Here is an 18,399-nt window from a genome sequence, read left to right on the forward strand (position 1 = left end):
TAATCTTGGCAGGTTTCTTGGAGAATCTTGAAGCTTTCTTGGAGTTTCTTGTTGATCAACAGCTCTTATACCAGTTGTTACTCAAAGCAAGCACGTTAAGACTAAAACTGAAGTTTAATAAAAGCCCAAAAAAAGAATGTCATGTTAAAAGTTTGGCCCAAGTACAGTCGGTGAAAAAGCCATTTGTGATGCTAGAAATGCCACGTAGCTAAGAAGGAAAAATCACAAGAAAAAACTCTTTTCTCATACGAATTTGTTGGTCATTTCAGATTTTAACTTCTCTCTCTAAAACTCAGTTTTCTTTCTAGCTTCTCTCTTGATGTTCTTCATGTTTTTGAGTGATTCGACGAAGAAGAAGGTTGATTTCTAGCATGCAAATCAATAAGAAAGTAGAGAAGAGGAAGAAGAACACTAGAATTATAGTGGTTCAATCATTGTGACCTACATCCACTTCAATAAGGTGTTATTCTTTCTTTTACTTTGAGTTTTTTCTTTTATAGATCTACAGGTTTTCTTTATAAATAGAAAAATGAATTCATTCTCCCTGATTTTCTTCTCTCAGTATTTATAGAAAACAGTTTCTGATTTGATATTTTCTTAGAACTAAAAACAAAAAATATTTTCTTAGTTACAACTGTTTTCTAACATATTATTTCCATTACTTTTCTGTCGGAGGTGAGCTCAAATAAGGAAGTTTTGTTGTATGCATGATCTGAATGAGGTAATTTTTAACTCATTTTCTTTTCAATATAGAATCTCGATATTAATCTTGTCCAAGATTCCACCAAAAAAGCTCAAATATATAAATTTTGGTATTAATTATGCTCAAAATTTCATTGAGAAAACTCAAATATATAGAATTTTGATATTATTTTGCCTAGGATTAGCACCAGAATGCACAAAATCTCAGTGTATATCTGACGAGATGTACTAAGAAAGCCTCAAACAATCCATAGGTTGAAAAATGTTGATTTTTAAACTAAAATCTCGTGATCAAACCGAAAAAACTATTTCTACAAATTTTCAAAAAAAATCTAATTTTATAAGATAAAAAAAAAACTTGAACGTGTTATTTTTAACAATTTCTTATTATACATAGGTATAAAAAGAAATTGTATGGATGAGATGGTTATCCTGGCCGTTATGCGATGATATCTTCATTTTTTTCAAAAAAATCCCAATAAACTATGAGAATTTTTTTAAAACACACACACACACACAACAAACGTAATAATGTCTACATTAAAGATGGTCATCTTTGTGGTGATTTTTTTTCCTCATTTTTCATAGTTTCGAGATGGCCATGGCCAATGCAAAGATTTATGAGAAACAGATCAATCATAAAGCAGCTCCGGAATCGGTCACGAGTATAAAAGAAAAGGAAACCTCAACTCTAAATACAGCCGCACCTAAGAATTTTTATTATTAAATGCATCATTCCAACTAATTATCAAGGAGTAAGGATGGAAGTGAAGATTCATCAAAGTGAATGGAGAATGTTACATTACACCAACATGAATTAGAAAATAAATAACTCTAGCACATATACAACAACACAACCCCCCAAAAATCGTTCATGAGAGATTCCAGTCCATCCTCCTCCCCATTCAAAAAAAAGGAATCAAACATCCTCCCCCATTTTCCTCCTTTTTTTTTTCCCCCTTTTTTCTTAATGGAATAACATTAGAAATAACAAAAAAATAACCAAAAAAAAAAAAAAAAAGAGAAAGAAAAAACCCTAGTGGGGTTTGCCTCTAGATTCTTCCTTCCAAAGCCAATTGTCAAAAGTAACCCCCCTTCACCCCTACGTACGTGGCAAAATCTCAACCATTCATCGAGATCCACCATCCGATCCGCCATTTTCATCATCCCCAGAGAAACAATACGGAAAGCCACAGAGTTAGCCCCACTGCCAAAAGCAAGTTCCTATTTTCATTGAAACCCACGCCGCCGCTACCGTCGTTGAAACCGGAGCCGCTCCCACTCGGGCTGATTCCGTTACCGAACACCGTCGGTGTCATTCCTGGGTTCGTCGTTGACGGCGTCCCTGGTGTCATCGTCGGTGTGGTTCCGCCGGAGTTTGTCGGCGATGTTCCCGCATTGCTTTTAAATAAAACAAAAACAAAAACCAGTAAGACAAAAAAGAAAATTAATAATTATACAGGCACGATTCAAGCTTTAATTCAACAACAAACGACATGCCGACAACCGATGGAAAGGGAATCGGGAGATCTGGAAAACAAGACGACAAGCAGAGTTGACGAGAAATATCATCATCATGGACAGCTCACGACGGCACCAGAAGGGAGTGGTTCAGGTCAGTTCATATGAGATATTCACTAGATCTAATAATTACAACATTACCCAATTTTATTGTTTCATTTTTTTTAAAAAAAAAAATTATTTCCCCAAAACCAGACGGCGGCATTGAAACGCAAACCCATCACCGACAAATCTCTGATATTAGTCAAAAATGGCGACATTGAAGTTCAAAGAAATTGATGGGTACAATTAACAGCTAGAGGAAAAAATGAGCCAAATCTAATTCAATCTGAAAGAAGCAGGGATATCAAACTTAGAAAAAGTACCTGGGACTAGAAGGATAGACACAACCAGAGGTCACAGCTGCAAAAGGAAACCCACAAAGAAGAAGATGAAATCAGTGAAACAGAGGATAAGAAATAAAAAACAGGGTAAGCAGGGTAAGCAGGGGAAATAGGTAATTTCGAGGATCCGGCTTACAGGCAGTGAGTGTAACGCTGGGCGTGGCGGCGCCGTTAAAGTCACAGCTTCCTTGGACTTGACCCTTTCGCTGGAAATAACTGTTAACGGCATAATTGCAGTGATCTTTAACAGTGTTGGGCTGGAAACAAGCGCCACTGGAGAGGATTGGAGAACAATCAGCTCCAGCTCCACAAGCATAATCCAGAGCCTTTTGAAGAGCTTGTTGGCCAACCCCATCTTTACACAAACAATAGTTGGCATCTGAAAATGGGGAAAAAAAACCAAAATTAATGAAAACCCACAAGGGAAAATCTCAAGAAAAAAACCCTGAAGTGAAACCCAAGTTGAAACTTACAAGATCGACCAGTCAGGGCAAGAAAGAACACTAGGAATACGAGAACAGCCATAACTGAAAGCAATATTCAAGCTCAAAAACTCAAAGAACCCTGAACAGATAGCTCAGATTTCAATGGAGGGCAAGAAAGTGAGCTACGGGAGAGGAGAGTGACGAAGAAAGGGTTTCTTGAATTTTTTGTTGGCAGAAATTAAAGAGCATTAGAAGAGAAGGGACATTATTATATACGAGCACGAGTAGGCAAAGTTTTAGGCTTTTTTATTTATTTTTTATTTATTTATTTATTTATTTTTTTATTTTATTTAAATTTTACAATTTATATTTGAAGTGAATTAAATATGAGAGATATATAAAGCGTATGTGGTGTGGGAAAATGAGCAGAGGAGAAAGCTTTATGTCATGTATTTGACCGTTTGTGTAAAAATTCACTCAAACGGTCTTAAACCCACGTGGGTTATCATAACCTAACCCCACGTTCAGTTAACCCGACCAGATGGTTAAAGATGGGTTGGTTTGGTGCTGCCTTTGGTCCTACGCTCACTGGCGGGTGTGTCACCACCTCCCTCTTTCTTCATTCACATTTCTATGTAACGTACTTTTTTATTTTATATGCCAACTCCAGTTTTATTGTTTTATTTAATTGAAAAATGTAGCTATGTTTTGTGTAACTTCTTTTGATCCAATTATTTTTTAAAAACTCAAACTCTTTTAAGTTTTTAATCACATTTTTTTAGACTTATGCCATTTTTAAAAATATAAAAGAATAGAGATGGGATTCTCTATCGAAAATTTCATGTTTAGATTTTTTAAATAATTGAATTAAATAACCTTTTTTAATTTTTAATTGAATAATACAATTTGAAATTCACACCAACAAAAAAAAAAAATGGCAAATGGGCACGGGAAGAGAATGGAAAATATGTTTATTTCTAGAGGTGAATCTATTCTTAAGCCTAAATTAGTTTAAGTAGTCTAGGTTTAACAAAACTGTGTTTGGAATACAAGTTTCGAAAGTTTTTATTTAGAGTGCATACTTAGGAAGGAAGCATAAGAATAAAGTGCAAATTTATAAAATCTTGAGTTTGAAAAATATTTTCTTATATTTAATCTATGGTTATATTTTAGATTAGTTCAAATTTGTCATCCTAGTTATTTTAATATACTTGTTTAAAATAAAATAAAAAATTTGGGGGAGCATTTAAAAAAATGAAATAGAGATGCGACTGAATTTATAATTTGATTTAATTTATTGTTTTATTAATTTGGTATTTTAATTTTATTAGGTTTTGATATAAAAATTGTGTCACTTTAACTAATTTGAAAATGATCAGGTTTTTATTTTAACATGCTAACTTCAAATTGAAATAACTAATATTTTAGTCTTAATTCAATTATTGATTTTTTTTTTTATCAAATTACATCTGAGGAAACCAACAAATCATAAAGTTTGAGTTTTATTTGGCGCTGAGTTGTTACCAACATTTTAATCCTTTTTGTTTTAAAAATAATCTTACATTTTCGAGCTAGTTAAATTAACTAACAAAAAAAATGAAAATATTAAATTAAACTATGACTTTCTAAACATATAGCCTAAATAATATAACTCCTGTTGTCAGAGTTGGTGGCTGGCGGCGGTTGTCGGAGGTGGCAGTCAAAGTTGACTAGCAATAATCACCAAAGGTAGTGTCCGGAAGTTGGCCATCGAACTTCCTAAATTAAATAATGGAAAAAAAAAGTCATGAGAAAAGGGCGAAGTAAGCCAAGACTTCCTAAATTCTTGTTCCAAACGAGGGGAGGGATGTATCTAACCCATCTAATCCAAACCCTTGAAATAAATACTTCCTTACGGAGATTTTTTCCTAACTTTTTCCTCTTTTGTCTATATTATAGGAGTTTCATTTATCGTGTATTATGTCAGCATACTTTTAAAAATTGAATAAGTCTACGGACATTGATATGGGGCTATTCAGATAAATTTATAATATGAAAAAAAGAATAGGATACCAAGAGAGTATTGGAAAACTTTGAATTAATTATTACATTTTGAAAATATAATTTCATAAAAGTTTTTAATAATCAGATTGTTATTTAGTTAAACATTATTAACTTAATTTCAATCAAATCTCTACCCAATTATATAATTAATCATTTTGACGGGAAATGATGAAAAATATCTGAGTCATTCAGGTTACTCGGCAAGCATATTACAATATTGGGCAGTGCAACAGCAGGTAGGTACTTGATAAAATAAAATAAATTTGGTATACCAACAGGAAAAATTCAAAATATTATTTTTTATATTAAAATACCAATCTATTCTTAGAAATTTTGTTCCATTTTTGTCTTTGTATTTTTAGATGTAAATTCTAAAATTTGTTTGTCAAAATTCATTTTTATCTAAATTATTTAAATTATGAGAAGAAAATATAATATAGGAATATGTTTTCAAATTATTATAGTGAAAATGTTTATAGATAATAAAAAGATTTTTTGAAAAACAAACAATAAACTAGTAATAGAGACTAAATTTAAAATTTATTAAAAATGCATGAACAAAAATTAGACTCCTTTTAAAGATTATGGATCAAAATGATATTTTAGTCTAGTTTTTAAAACCATATCTTGTTTATTCTGATATCAAACAATTTTTAGAAATAATTTTTTTATTTTTCCAATTTCTATACATATCCTAAAAATCAGTCATCCATTTTTTCAAAGAAAAATAACAGTGTGTGTTTATCATAGTGTTCATAAAAACACCCATGCCATAAAATAACTAATAACACTTAAAAACATCAACATAAGATTTCTATTTTTTCTACTTTTTTTTTTCTCACAAATTTCTTATCGTTTCTTTTGATTTTTTTGTGAATTGAGAATTCAAATCTCCGACCTCTTATGAATACATGTTTTATAGTAGTTGATCTATATTCATGTTGTCAACTTATTTAAAGTCTATAGAATCGAAAATATAGTCATTTACATTTCAAATTTAAAGATAGTAATGGGACCACGATCACTTTATAGGTTTATAACTTAGAAGAACAAGTGAAAATGTAAAAGGATGTTAAAGAATGAGTACAAATATAATGATGACAATCTACTTAGAATATTACGACTTAAATAACAACCAAATGTTGCAAATAAAGTCAATTCAAAATGTAGCTCGATATGTAAGATACACAATATCTTCAATAATATTGACAAGACTAATCACCTTTGCATTTCTTGAAGTTAAAAAAAAAAAATGAGTCAATCCAAACATATTTGGATGGATAAGATACAAATTAGAACTGTATAATTATTGAACTAAAAAAAGCTATCATAATAGATGTGACATTGTTTATAAATCGACGTAAAAAAAATAAGATTATGTTACGATCTAAAACTTTTAAAGTTGACTATCAATTTATGATTTGGATCTTTCTAAAAAGTAACAAAAGGCCAACTTTTAAATTCTAAAACAAGTCGTATTCATATTAAGGATTAGCTTTCATTTCCACCTAACATTATTAATAAGTATGAGAGAATAGATTCATACCTAAAGAGCTCAGAATTTCATCTTAATTAATCTTCCCCCCCTCTTTTTTTGTTTTGAAGATTAATAAAAGTGTGGAGAGGCAAAGGGGAAACATTCTTTGAATTCGCATGGATGCTTTTTAGGTCACTTTGTTTGATCAAAGTTTAAAGCGTTTGAATTATGTTTGGCCACTTTAATGCGTTGAAAAGTTTCAACATTGGACCACCCAAAAAAACCCTAATGCAAAAATGTTTTTTTGAAAAAAGTAAATGTTTTTTTAACCTATAGACTCAGGTTTCAAAATTTTACACTTTTTGTCAAATTTTGGGATTGATTTCAATTTAGTCATCATGTTTGAGTTATGTTTCAATTTGGTCATTGAATTTTATGATTCATACTTTTAAACTCGAATTTTTATTACAAATTCACTTATGGTTTATAATATTAATGTCCATTAATTAATTTAAAATAATTAAAACAAGTATAATTAATTAAGTTTCGTTATTTTTTATAATGGTTGAAAATTATTTAAAAATTTTATTTAATATTTATTTTTAATTAGTTAATAGATATTAACACACAAGTAAAACGAATATTTAATAAAAAATCGAGATTGAAAAAATAAACTTCGAAACCTAGAAACTAAATTAAACAAAAAGTTCAGAAAGTTTCCCTTCCCTATTATTTTTATAGTCTCCATTTAACCCTTGTTTTGTGATAGAAACAAAAGCCATCAGCTCGGCTTTAAAGTGATTTACTGATTTCTATGGTCCCATCCTATGGCCTTTGGGGGATGCCTTTTGGGCCCCCTGAATATAAAAAAAGGGACAATAGTAAAAGATTCCACCATCATTTAGCTATATTATACTTCGATGTAAGGATTAATGGCTCAAAAGATCGATTTTAAAAGTTTAAAATGGTAGATGATCCAGTTTTTGGAAAAAATGTTAAATGTCCCTTTTCTGATATCATGACCACGTGAAGTTACGTTATTATTATTTTTTTTTCTTTTTCTTCTTCTTCGGTTCGAGAAATCTTCCTCTGCACGTTGTCTTCTTCTTCTCCAACTTCTTCTCTGGCACGACGAGTCCACGCAAGCAACTCCGATGCGACCAACTTCGATGAGCAAGAGACGAAAGAGAGGATTGATTTTGTGAGTGAGAAAACAAAGAGAGAGCGAGACGAGCTAGAACGAGACAAGCTAGAGCGAGAGACATAATGATTTGTGAGTGAAAAAATAAGAAAGAACAAGACGAGCTAGAGCGAGAGACATAGTAATTTGTAAGTGAAAAAAAGAAGAGAGAGCGAGATGAGCGAGAGTGAGACTACTTTTTCGCATGCGTGCGAATATATTTTGGTAATTTGACCCAAATTTAACGTCAGCAAAGCATCATTCGGTTTTTTTTAAAAACAAATCAAGTCATTTCATATTTTTACCTAATTTTTTGGTCATCCATCCGACAAACCTCAAATTTACATATTTTTATAATTTAAATCATATATATGTGTGTGTTTAGCATTGGAGTATGTGAAAAAATAAAAGTAAAAGCACTTTATAGAAATAGCTTCCAACATCATAATATGATAAAAATATTAAACTAATAAACTATTCAGATTAAAATATCATTTCAATCTCTTTTTTTAAATTTAATAAATTTTAGTTACTCTACTTTTAAATGTCCAATTGTGGTCTCCATTTTAATTGAGACATGTACATATAAATAAAACCGCATCAGGTGGTAGGTTAAAGATTAGGTTCCAAAACAAATTATTTTGATCTTTATATTTTAAAGGTTAAACAAAAAGTTTCATCACAAAATTTATTATGAAAGTAATTAGTTAGTCTCTAACCTATAATTTGTAACTACTGTGTGTTCATAAATGTTTGGTTAATGTTAGTCTTCTTACATCAGTGTGTAACATTTAATTTAGTCATTACCATGAAAATTTTCATAAAAATTAAGGGTCAATATGTAAAAACCATAAACACATTTAGTAAAATTTAAAATATACAGAAAGAGATTAATTTGACTAAATTATTAGAAAAATTGAAAATACGTTAACTAAATCAGTTTAATCTGTTTTAAAATATATAAGCCAAAGCGCCAGATATAGTAAAAAACTACCGTCTAGAGTATAAAATACAATTTTGTTACTGACATAAAAAATGTCTCAAACAAATTGTATTTTTTTAAATCCCAAGAGAGTTTCCATATATGCCTTATGAATTGGGCTCCACTCAATTATTAGATTCCATATCAATGCCCCCACAATTGCAAAACATAAAACGATCAAAGTTGAAAATATCGATGTCTTAATTTATCAGAATTTTCAATAAAAATATTGATAAAATATTCGATTTCGATGAATATTTCTTGAAAATTATAAAAATAAAAAATTCAAAAATTAAATTTAAATTAATAACTAAATATGATTTTCAAATAAATTAATATGTTTAGCATTTATATATTATTTATATTAATGACATTTTGATGATTATCTTTTGTGTTTCGTGAGTTATTCTACGATAAAATAGAAATATCAATTCACCCAAATGTTGATATCCAACCTATGGAAACATAGAATTATCAATGGAAATATCCACGTTTCAATGAAAATTTAATATTACGTGAGTGATTGGTGAAATAACAGTTGTCCCAAGCCTACAACTTCATAGCATAAACTTTTCCATTACTGCGCATCCCAAGTTGAACTTCAATCTCACACATTTATGTATTTGTCGGTTTGAATTCTGAAATTTTGATCTAGTACAAGAGCAACACAAGATGGTATTTCCCTGACACATCGGGTTCGATTCGACAATGTGTCGTCGGTAGACGGTGACTTTTTCGACACAAAATGTATCATCGAGTATTCAATGTGGTTCTACGTGATCTAGTTGTCTAAACAATAGATTCTTGTAGATTGAATAGATATTTTGATCTATTTAAAGATCATTAATGATTCAAAATGAAGTTAATAAGACAGACAGGATTTGTTGTTTGGGAATTCAAGCATGTGCTGAGATTTTGAGTGAATCAGGACCTAATTAACATTGCATGATAGATTATTCTAAACTCATATGTTAAGCTGTATGGGTATCATCCAGCAAATTCCAATTGGAGATGCCCTTAAAAACATGTTCAATAACTTCAATAAAGCCTGGATAAACATTCAAGGAAAAACTAAATTCATAGTTACCATCTCTGTTTCCATCCTCTGGTGGGTACAGAAGACTCCTCCGGTGACTGATCAAGCAACTGCGTTGAATTCCGAAACTCGGGTGAATTCTCCAGCCTCGTTTATAAATAGGGTCTATCTACAGTGGATTGTGCTGAACTTTTATGATGATGGAATTTTAGCAGCCCTCTAAAATCATGGGAAAATTATAAGGTTGAGGCATATATAGTACTAGAAAATGGAGAATGAATGCTCTAAGAGTTTAGATGATCATTTTTTCCCCCTCATTTCATATGTGATGTCTATGAATTAAACAGATTAGCCAAAAAATGTGAGTTTGAAGTAGTTGGATGTTATTAGAAAGAGCATCAAAGCTAACCCCTTTTTGCTCCTCTAAGTTTGCTTTAATCAAGGAGTACATGGCGACACCGGCAATTGCTATAGCAGTACTAATTCCAGTTTGAGTTGAAATCTTATTGCCTGCAAATGTATGAAACATCCATCTGTGGTTAGAAAGTCTTTCTAAGTAAGGTAGTTGTTAGTGGAGAGTAAACGTGGCCTTAAGTGCAACTACTGCAATCTAGGCACAATTATTTATGTAAAATGTTAATAGAAAACATACCAAAAAAAACAATGGAGAAACCAATCACAAAAACCCGCTTCAATACGTTTCCTACAGCATGTGTTAATGGTGCAACACGTTCAAGGGTATTAGCGGCAAGCTGCAAACAAAGTAAGCTCAGATGTAATCGAATAGATTGCAGAAATAGCGGGAAATGGTTTGGGGAAGAAAGTATGATTAGGTAAAATAAGGTAACAAATGTTATGTGCTCATCCAAGCTTACAATAAAATCAAATGCTTTTCTTATGACGGCATTCAGTATAGGAGGACCTTCTAAAAAGCATAAAACAAATAATGAATGGTCCTTGATGTTGCAAGCCGAATAAAATAATGAATGGTCGTCTTTGTCCAAACTCCAGACACAATTAAAAGAAATCATGTTGACAGATACCTGATTGTATAGATGATAAAACATGCCGATCCAGAAAAGATCAGACAAGAACTTTTGTAGACCTACTTTGGCAATGGCATCCTTAAAACCATGCTGCAGCAACTGCGGTCCCTCAATCTGAAAGCAAACTCAATGGTTCCGTGTTACTTATGAAAGCAGCTAATGAAAGTGTCGGGGACAACATACATCTTCACATATTCACAATCATATGATATTGCCTACTTGGCATAAATCCTCATAACTTTACTTTTGATTTCACAAAAGATCCCATACTATTGGAGATGTTGTATCCAACTTGTATATCTATGATGTTCTCATTTTCTAGTTAATGTGAGATTTTAGTCACACTCCCGACAAAAAGAAAGGGTTTATCAATTAGTACACTTACCATTACAGCAGGAGGAATGCAAAACAAAAGAGCGATTATTGAGGTGTATGCGTATACATTTGTACTGTCCATTCCTGTCTGTGAGAAAGAAAGTTATCTCCAACATATAAAAGAAGAAAATGGTAAAACCGTGCGCTAAAAGTTTCATTTCCTACTTCTTACCATCGCTTTCTTTGAATAGATACTTCTATAGGTAAATGCAATGTTTGAAATCATTGCACTAACAAAGCCAGTCCAATTGAAAGAAAGTTCCGTTAGTGATGCCATTGACACACCTAATACATGTAGTTTTGCATGTTTAGAAAAAGGCATACTGAGATAAGTTAACAAAATAAAGGTGCATGTTGATTAGGAAAATTGTGAGACAAATCAAGGGAAGATGGAGGAAAGATGTTACTGAATTACCTAAAACAACAGGTGCTAGAGAAAGCCACAAACTGAAGGGAATTTGATGTCCCAAAACAAATTGAGAAGCAGCAGCGTTAAAGAATGGCTCCAGAGCTGTGGAAGGAAGTGTGAAAGAAAATTAGGATTTCCAGTAAAAATCTTCCTCTTTAAGCAAACAAATCCAATCCAGGCATGAAAAATTTTTCTTCAGTTACATCTATATCCCGGAGGGAAGACAGAAGGGGCAACATAAAACATATCAAGAAACCATTAAGGCACAAAGCTTTGCATCACATTCTCATTTTCTACGAGATAGATATGCAGCAATAAAATTGGACAAAGAAATCTAGCATACTGTCTCCCACATCTCATCTGTTTCCCTTAAGCAAAATAACCATGAATGTTCATCGAATGACGAAGAATGATATCAGTTGCAAAGTGAATGGGATGTGAAGGATTCTGTACCTTTAATGGTATGAGTGAAGGACACAGCAACAGCTGCAAATGAAACATTTGACATCACATGTCCAAGTGCATGACATATCGAAACTGGAGTCAATAATAGCAAGAGCTCCTTATCTATCGGCTAGAAACAAGGAGAACTTTATTAGAACTCATAATAGAGTGCAGAAAGAGAGAATTTAGAAACTTACGGCACGTTTAGGCAGACCTACGGCCCAAGAAACTAGACAATATCCAACTCCAACAAGAAGGTGTATGACAGAGACAAAGCTGCAGAATAGAGATGCAAAAAACGAATAAAACGGATGCAAAGGTTGAGAAGAAGAAAAGTGAATGCAATCAGCAATTGATAGTAATTGATAGAAGTAACTTACTATGGATATGGAAAATAATTGTAAACTTTTTTGTTGAGTATGTTGAAAATAACATTTAAAAAGTACCTGCACGAAAGATCAAGATTTGACATCATAAAAATTAGATGCACTTCATTGATTAAAAAAAAAGATTGATGATAAAAACAGCAAGAAGGTTCTAAACTTCTTATGGTCAAACTTAGTCATCTTATTGTACTTAGATATAAGGTCAAGTCCAAGAAAGAACTGTCTAAGTAGATATCTACTACATATAAAATCTAATGTAATGGTACAATTCAATTGGTTTTAGAGGCAGAAGGGCAAAGAAATTGCATACCACATAAAGAAGTAGAAACCAGTAATGAGTGCTGGAAATCTTGCAGCAAAGCTCTTTGAAGGGCTAGTCAACCTGACTTTGCAGACATTGATCAATTAAAAATCAAATTAGAAAGAAAAAAAGGGAGAAACATTTTTCACTTTCATTGTTACTAGCTCTTTGAGCTTAAATTAATAGTGAAATTAATACCATTTTACACTCTATGTTCAATCAACTTGCAAATTATTCAATTTCATGAGAGGCACCCATCTTTATGGGTCACACCCTCATCACATACATAAAAAAATAACTAACATATTTTAACAAATAAGTAAGAAGAATTTTCCACGTATCAAATTATGATTAAACAATTTAATGGAATGCAGATCCAGTATGTAATTAAGTATTTTTCTAATGTCATGATCGAAACAGCTAAATTCAATTTAAAACCGTGAAAATAATCATTACCCATAAAAAGAACATTCATATAACTAAAAAAGTGCCTGCACCTGATCTCTAAAATCTCCAAAAACAGAAAGAAACAACTCACCTAATCGAGTTACTTTTAGACAACTTATTTGAGTGTACAGTTTAATTTGATGAAAATAGAATTCTAAGGTCAAAAGTAACATATCAGTTCATTGATTGAAGTCTACAGCCACTCAAAATGAAATAATAATAATAATAATAATAATAATAATATTAAAAAAAAAAAAAAAAAACAAAACACACGAGCAGTAATATTACGAAGAAGTTAAAGAACATCGGAATCGAACCCGTCGGAAGCTCCATCGGCATCAGCTGCAGCTGCCCTCACCACCGGCAGACGAACCACACTTCGAGACTTTAACGGTTGTCTAGAACTTAAGAGCTCAATAGCCTTGCTAGATAGTTCCACCGGCGGCAGAACAGTTCGATTCTCCGTCAAAGGTGAAAACGGTGAGTTCAAAGCTTTAAAAGCAAGTGATCGACATTTGAGAACAAAAGAATTGGCGGGAACTGTTCTGTTGGGAGACAATCGAAAGGAAGGTAACCGATGTGAACGAATTGGAGACTGAATTACGTTTGCGATCGAAGCCATCGCATAACCCAAACAAGAATCAAGCCAAAGAAGACGATAATAAAACCCCCAAAAACAGGGGAATGAAACGAAAAACGGTGAAAGGCAAGACCCAGATTCCAGCAGAGTTCTACGAGTAGCAATTTCTCAACACAAAAGAATCGGAACTACAATTTACGTGCAATTCACTGAGGAGACCGTGTTCTATGGGTTGTGTTGGTTGACTGTGAACTGAAAAAGAAATGTAGAATCCAAAGAGAGAAAAATTCGGATTGAGAGAAATCCTATATTCCTTATGCCTCAGAAGAGCTTAGTTCAGAGAGAGACGAATGGCTTCACGTTTCCCTCTAAAATATAATATTTGACTTTTTGCTTCCATTAAAGGGCGATGGTTGTTAGTGGAAGGAAGAATCTTTGAAAACTGAGAAGATGATCATACAACATTTGCTTATAAGTTTTACCAAAATTTATAGGGATACTAGCGTAGCCCAATATTAACTGCGCTATGTTTTATAGGAAAATATATTGGTTAGTTTATCTTTCTCACGAAATTAAATCTTTTAAAATTTTGTAATGGCCTCTTAGTTAAAAATAATTTTTTAATTTTTATTTGAATGATTTGATTATCTCAAATCTATTTTTTTTCCTTCAAATTTTCATGATAATCCTTTTTTTAAATTTTTTTATTTAGATATCCTCGTAATTTAAATTTTAATTTAAACGAAAATATTTTTTCATTGTTTTTAAATTTGCAATAGTCATCTCTTAGTTTAAAATATATTTTTATTATTTATTTTGATTTGAATGACTTTATTAATCTGGTTAGCCAAAACATCATTGCTTTTTTTTTATTCATGGTAATCTTCTTTGAACTTAAGAAAAAAAAAATCACCAACAAAATCTTCATTTATTTATTTATTTGAAATTGGATGATTTAATTATTCTTTTAATCTTGTTAATTTTTTTATTTCGTAATAATTCCTGTATTACAAAGATATTTTTAATTTAGATTTGGATGATATGATTATCTTCTAATTTCAAACTTTATATTAAATTAAAATATTATTTTTCTATTTTTAATATTATTTCTTTTCTTAATTTTGAACTTTATTTCAAATAAATACTACTTTCTTTTATTGACTATTTGATTCACACCTTAATTACTTTGGTTCAAAATATTTACCATTTGTTATTTAGTCTAGTCCAAATCTAAAATTAAAACTCAATGTATACAATTAATGAAATTTAACTTCGTATCCAATTATAAAAAATATTCGTAAAAAAAAAAAAAAACTATGTCAGGAAGGTAATAAATAAGGTGGAGGATTGAGATTCGTTTTTAACGACAAAGCTCATGAATATTTAATACTCAATTGTTTCATATAAAAAGAAATAGATTGAGAAGAAAAAAAGGTCTTACCAATTATGGAAAAATAGTTAGAGTCTGATTTAAGACCTAGGCCTAACACTGCAACAAGAAAACAAAAAATTATTAACGAAATAGAAAAGAGAAAAAAAACAAATATGACAGAGAGAGAGGAAGAGATAAGATGAAAATTTGGAGTGTAAATATTGAATTTATAAAGAAAATCTGATTGGATCTTAAATCAAATATTGAAAATAAATCAAAATTGAAGTTGTTTCTTTAAATGAATCAAGATATCATTCACACTAAAATGAAACTCATTTTTTAAATATTTAGTACCATTTGATGCTAAAAAACAGGAGAAAAATTATATATTTTTTTTTGTGTGATGCTAAAAAACAGAGGCAAAACAATTTATTTAATATTTTTAAATGTGAAATTACCTAATATATCCCTACAATCATTCATTAAAGGAGACAAGAGGGGAAATCAAATGTTTTTCTCTCATAGCCATAGATAGTACAAATATAGATGATTAGATCTTTAATTTTTTGTACTAAAAAAATCTTTAATATTTTGAATTTTATAATTTAAATCTTAATACAATTAAAAAAATTTAAACTACACAAATTTGAAGTTAAATTATACATAATGTTAAATAAAAAAAATATTACACATAACGTCCATAGTTTTGGAGTAGATTTCAATCATTGTCTTAGATTTGAAAATTTTCACTTTATCCTTTGAATTTTAAAATATGTTTTAAAAAAATATTATTACATAAACTTTTTTAAATGAGACGAAAGTTGGAGAGAGAATTGCTATGTAACATTTAAGAGAAAGACATGATATTATTAACAACATCATTCACACAAATTAATGTGACACTTAATGTATAATAATTGAGTATTTGAATCATTTTAACACGGTATGTTTTTAGATGAAATAAATTGGTAACCAATGAAATATATATAATTGTAAATAATACTGTTCATGCAAGAAGGAAACAAAATTTGGCTAGAAGACCACACAGGCACTCCCCATGGCCATGGGTGCATGTGAGATCAGTTGTTCAGAAGCCGTGTTAATTTTCATTATTTATTTTTTATAGAAATAAACTTTGTAGGAAAAAAAAAATCAAATTTTCAGGGTAGATTTCCGATAATTTCTAATTTTAAACGTAAAATGCAAAATTTTAAATTTTATAGGCACGATCAACCTAATCCTAAATTTTAGCTTGGATTGATTTTGTAAGTGTTTATAAAAATCATTTTTTTTAATAAACACTTATTTAAACATTTAGAAAGTCAATACAAATACACCTTGCATAATTTATCTCAAAAAAAAATTTGGTGTCATTAACGAAATATATTTCTTTTTTTTTTTTTTAAAAAAAAAGTATTTGATATATTTTAGTTTTTTTAAAAGCTTTCTAGAGGTAATTTTTATAGATAGTAAAAATGTCAAATTGGTTACAGAAATAGAAGAAAAAAAAATACAGATAGACTTCTATGTGTGTCAATTTGTAATAGACATAAATAACAATGTCTATCATAACTATCTAAAAATAACAAAACCCAAATCTAGCACCAACTTAATGGGTAAATCAATTTTAACATCAAACCTAATGGGTGTTCGAAAATAAAATTAACTCAAATGCCTGAAATCTTACCCCTTACATCCAAAAATTCAACGAACTCTAGCTCTAGCGGCAACAAGATAGCGACGACGAGAATTGGGTTGTATGGATCTAGGAGTCAGAGGAAGAGAGTGAATTAGGTAGAGAGAGAAAAATCGGCCCAACGACGAGGTACAACTAGATATGTGATGTAGACCTAAACGACGAAGGATTGACGGTTGTACATGAATGTGGTGGCTACTGGATGTTAGAGTTCGTGGACTAGAGAGAGAGAGATCGAGATTGAGATCAGACTAAAGAAGAAGAAGAAAGTGTGTGGATTAGAGAGCGAGACTGAGATTAGGCCGAAGAAGAAGAAGAGGGAAGACGGAGAAGGAGGAAGATGATTAAATTTTATTTATTATGTGTAAATAGTTTTTTTTTTTTTTTTAATTTGAAAATTTCCTTTTTCTAGGAAATTAAGGACTTAAAAGGATATATATTCTCCGAATAATTAAGTATAGTAGTAGAGACAAACTCCATGACTTAAAATCATGGGATAAATTCATCTATCATTAAATTAAATCTGTATTTGTCTCTATAACTAAAAGATTATGCATATACATAACGCAAAAGGATACTTTTTTAGTAAATGCAAAAGGGATAATCTTAGATTAAAAAATGCAAAATATATATTGTTTAAAGAAAAGCAAATCAAATTTTGCAATATAAAGAAACCTATATTTATATCAAAACATTACATTGAACATTGAAGCATGCGTGAGTGATGTAATGCAACATGTAAGTTGATCAAAAAAATCAAATACTTTCTAAATCTGTCTTCTTTAAATTTTAGTATTTAGGGTTGTTGCATTGTCATAAATGGTAAGAAAATATTGAAAATAATAAATAAGAGGGCCCAAGACGTGGTCCTAACGATGCCAATAGTCAGCAAATGGACCCTCCAATGCTTCCACAAGCCATGTGAACCTAACTTGATTAACCTAACACGTATATAATTTTATTTTGGTCTCTAAACTTTGAATATTGTTCTATTTTAATTCTTAAATTTTAAAAAATTTCTATTTTAGTCCGTGAAACTTTTAAAAAATGCTTACTTTGATCCTTGCTATTAAGATCGTGTTAATTCTTAAACATAATGATGAAATACTTTGTATTTTTTGATGTCTAGGTTGCCAAATAAGTTAGCCATCTTAGAAAATTCTGGAGTTTCAATTTTGAATAAGTCAGTCATACTAAAAAATTATGGGGTTTTAATTTTGAATTAGGTGGTAAAATGATTTTCTATAGGAGATCTCAAAAGTCATTTGTCCAAGATTTTGGTCGTTCACTATTTTGACACATTGATAGTTGATATTTTACTCCACCTTCATATTGCTCAACCTAATGCTAGATGCAATTTCATCCTTAAACAAATTTCATCTCTAAAATATTAACATTCATCTCTAAAATATTAACATAATTTTAACAGTAGGGACCAAAATAAATATATTTTTTTTTAAAGTTCAGGGACTATAACAGACGTTTTTTAAAGTTTAGGTACCAAAATATAATGAGGTTCAAAATTTATGTCCAAAATAGGATTTAATTTATTTTTTTTTTCAGAAATCAAACAATTTAAAATCGAACATTTATC

General features: G+C 30.6%; 2 protein-coding genes and 1 long non-coding RNA gene across 3 annotated transcripts; 1 reads left to right on the forward strand and 2 right to left on the reverse strand.

Annotated features, from left to right (window-relative positions):
- Window positions 1-222: 222 nt before the first annotated feature.
- Window positions 223-1,723, forward strand: LOC120081423. Its single transcript, XR_005482815.1, has 2 exons — window positions 223-721; window positions 1,291-1,723. It is a non-coding gene; the product is annotated as an uncharacterized LOC120081423 (long non-coding RNA).
- Window positions 1,477-3,692, reverse strand: LOC120081422 (PLASMODESMATA CALLOSE-BINDING PROTEIN 3-like). Its single transcript, XM_039036271.1, has 4 exons — window positions 3,080-3,692; window positions 2,743-2,985; window positions 2,589-2,625; window positions 1,477-2,103 (listed from the first exon to the last, which is right to left on the reverse strand). The coding sequence occupies exons 1-4, from the start codon at window positions 3,129-3,131 to the stop codon at window positions 1,866-1,868; spliced, it is 570 nt and encodes a 189-aa protein (XP_038892199.1). The 5' UTR covers window positions 3,132-3,692; the 3' UTR covers window positions 1,477-1,865.
- Window positions 3,693-9,501: 5,809 nt separating this feature from the next.
- LOC120080806 (triose phosphate/phosphate translocator TPT, chloroplastic-like) lies at window positions 9,502-14,214 on the reverse strand. Its single transcript, XM_039035450.1, has 12 exons — window positions 13,475-14,214; window positions 12,720-12,791; window positions 12,404-12,469; window positions 12,221-12,299; window positions 12,033-12,153; window positions 11,586-11,681; window positions 11,343-11,455; window positions 11,181-11,258; window positions 10,793-10,909; window positions 10,402-10,501; window positions 10,159-10,259; window positions 9,502-9,968 (listed from the first exon to the last, which is right to left on the reverse strand). The coding sequence occupies exons 1-12, from the start codon at window positions 13,777-13,779 to the stop codon at window positions 9,942-9,944; spliced, it is 1,275 nt and encodes a 424-aa protein (XP_038891378.1). The 5' UTR covers window positions 13,780-14,214; the 3' UTR covers window positions 9,502-9,941.
- Window positions 14,215-18,399: the final 4,185 nt, after the last annotated feature.

Source organism: Benincasa hispida, chromosome 7 (assembly GCF_009727055.1).
Source record: "Benincasa hispida cultivar B227 chromosome 7, ASM972705v1, whole genome shotgun sequence".
In the NCBI taxonomy this organism is placed as follows: domain Eukaryota; kingdom Viridiplantae; phylum Streptophyta; class Magnoliopsida; order Cucurbitales; family Cucurbitaceae; genus Benincasa; species Benincasa hispida.

Bases quoted from the DNA above. Each gene is read 5' to 3' on its own strand.
- LOC120080806 (XM_039035450.1), bottom strand. From the start codon at position 13,779: ATGGCTTCGATCGCAAACGTAATTCAGTCTCCAATTCGTTCACATCGG. The intron at 12,792-13,474 runs GTTCGATTCCGA...CTGCAAAGTCAG, and splicing joins GCCGATGGAGCTTCCGACGG to GTTGACTAGCCCTTCAAAGA. The intron at 10,260-10,401 runs GTATGTTTTCTA...ATACATTTGCAG, and splicing joins TTTCTCCATTGTTTTTTTTG to GCAATAAGATTTCAACTCAA.
- LOC120081422 (XM_039036271.1), bottom strand. From the start codon at position 3,131: ATGGCTGTTCTCGTATTCCTAGTGTTCTTTCTTGCCCTGACTGGTCGA. The intron at 2,626-2,742 runs GTAAGCCGGATC...TTCCTTTTGCAG, and splicing joins CAGCGTTACACTCACTGCCT to CTGTGACCTCTGGTTGTGTC. The intron at 2,104-2,588 runs GTACTTTTTCTA...TTTATTTAAAAG, and splicing joins GTCTATCCTTCTAGTCCCAG to CAATGCGGGAACATCGCCGA.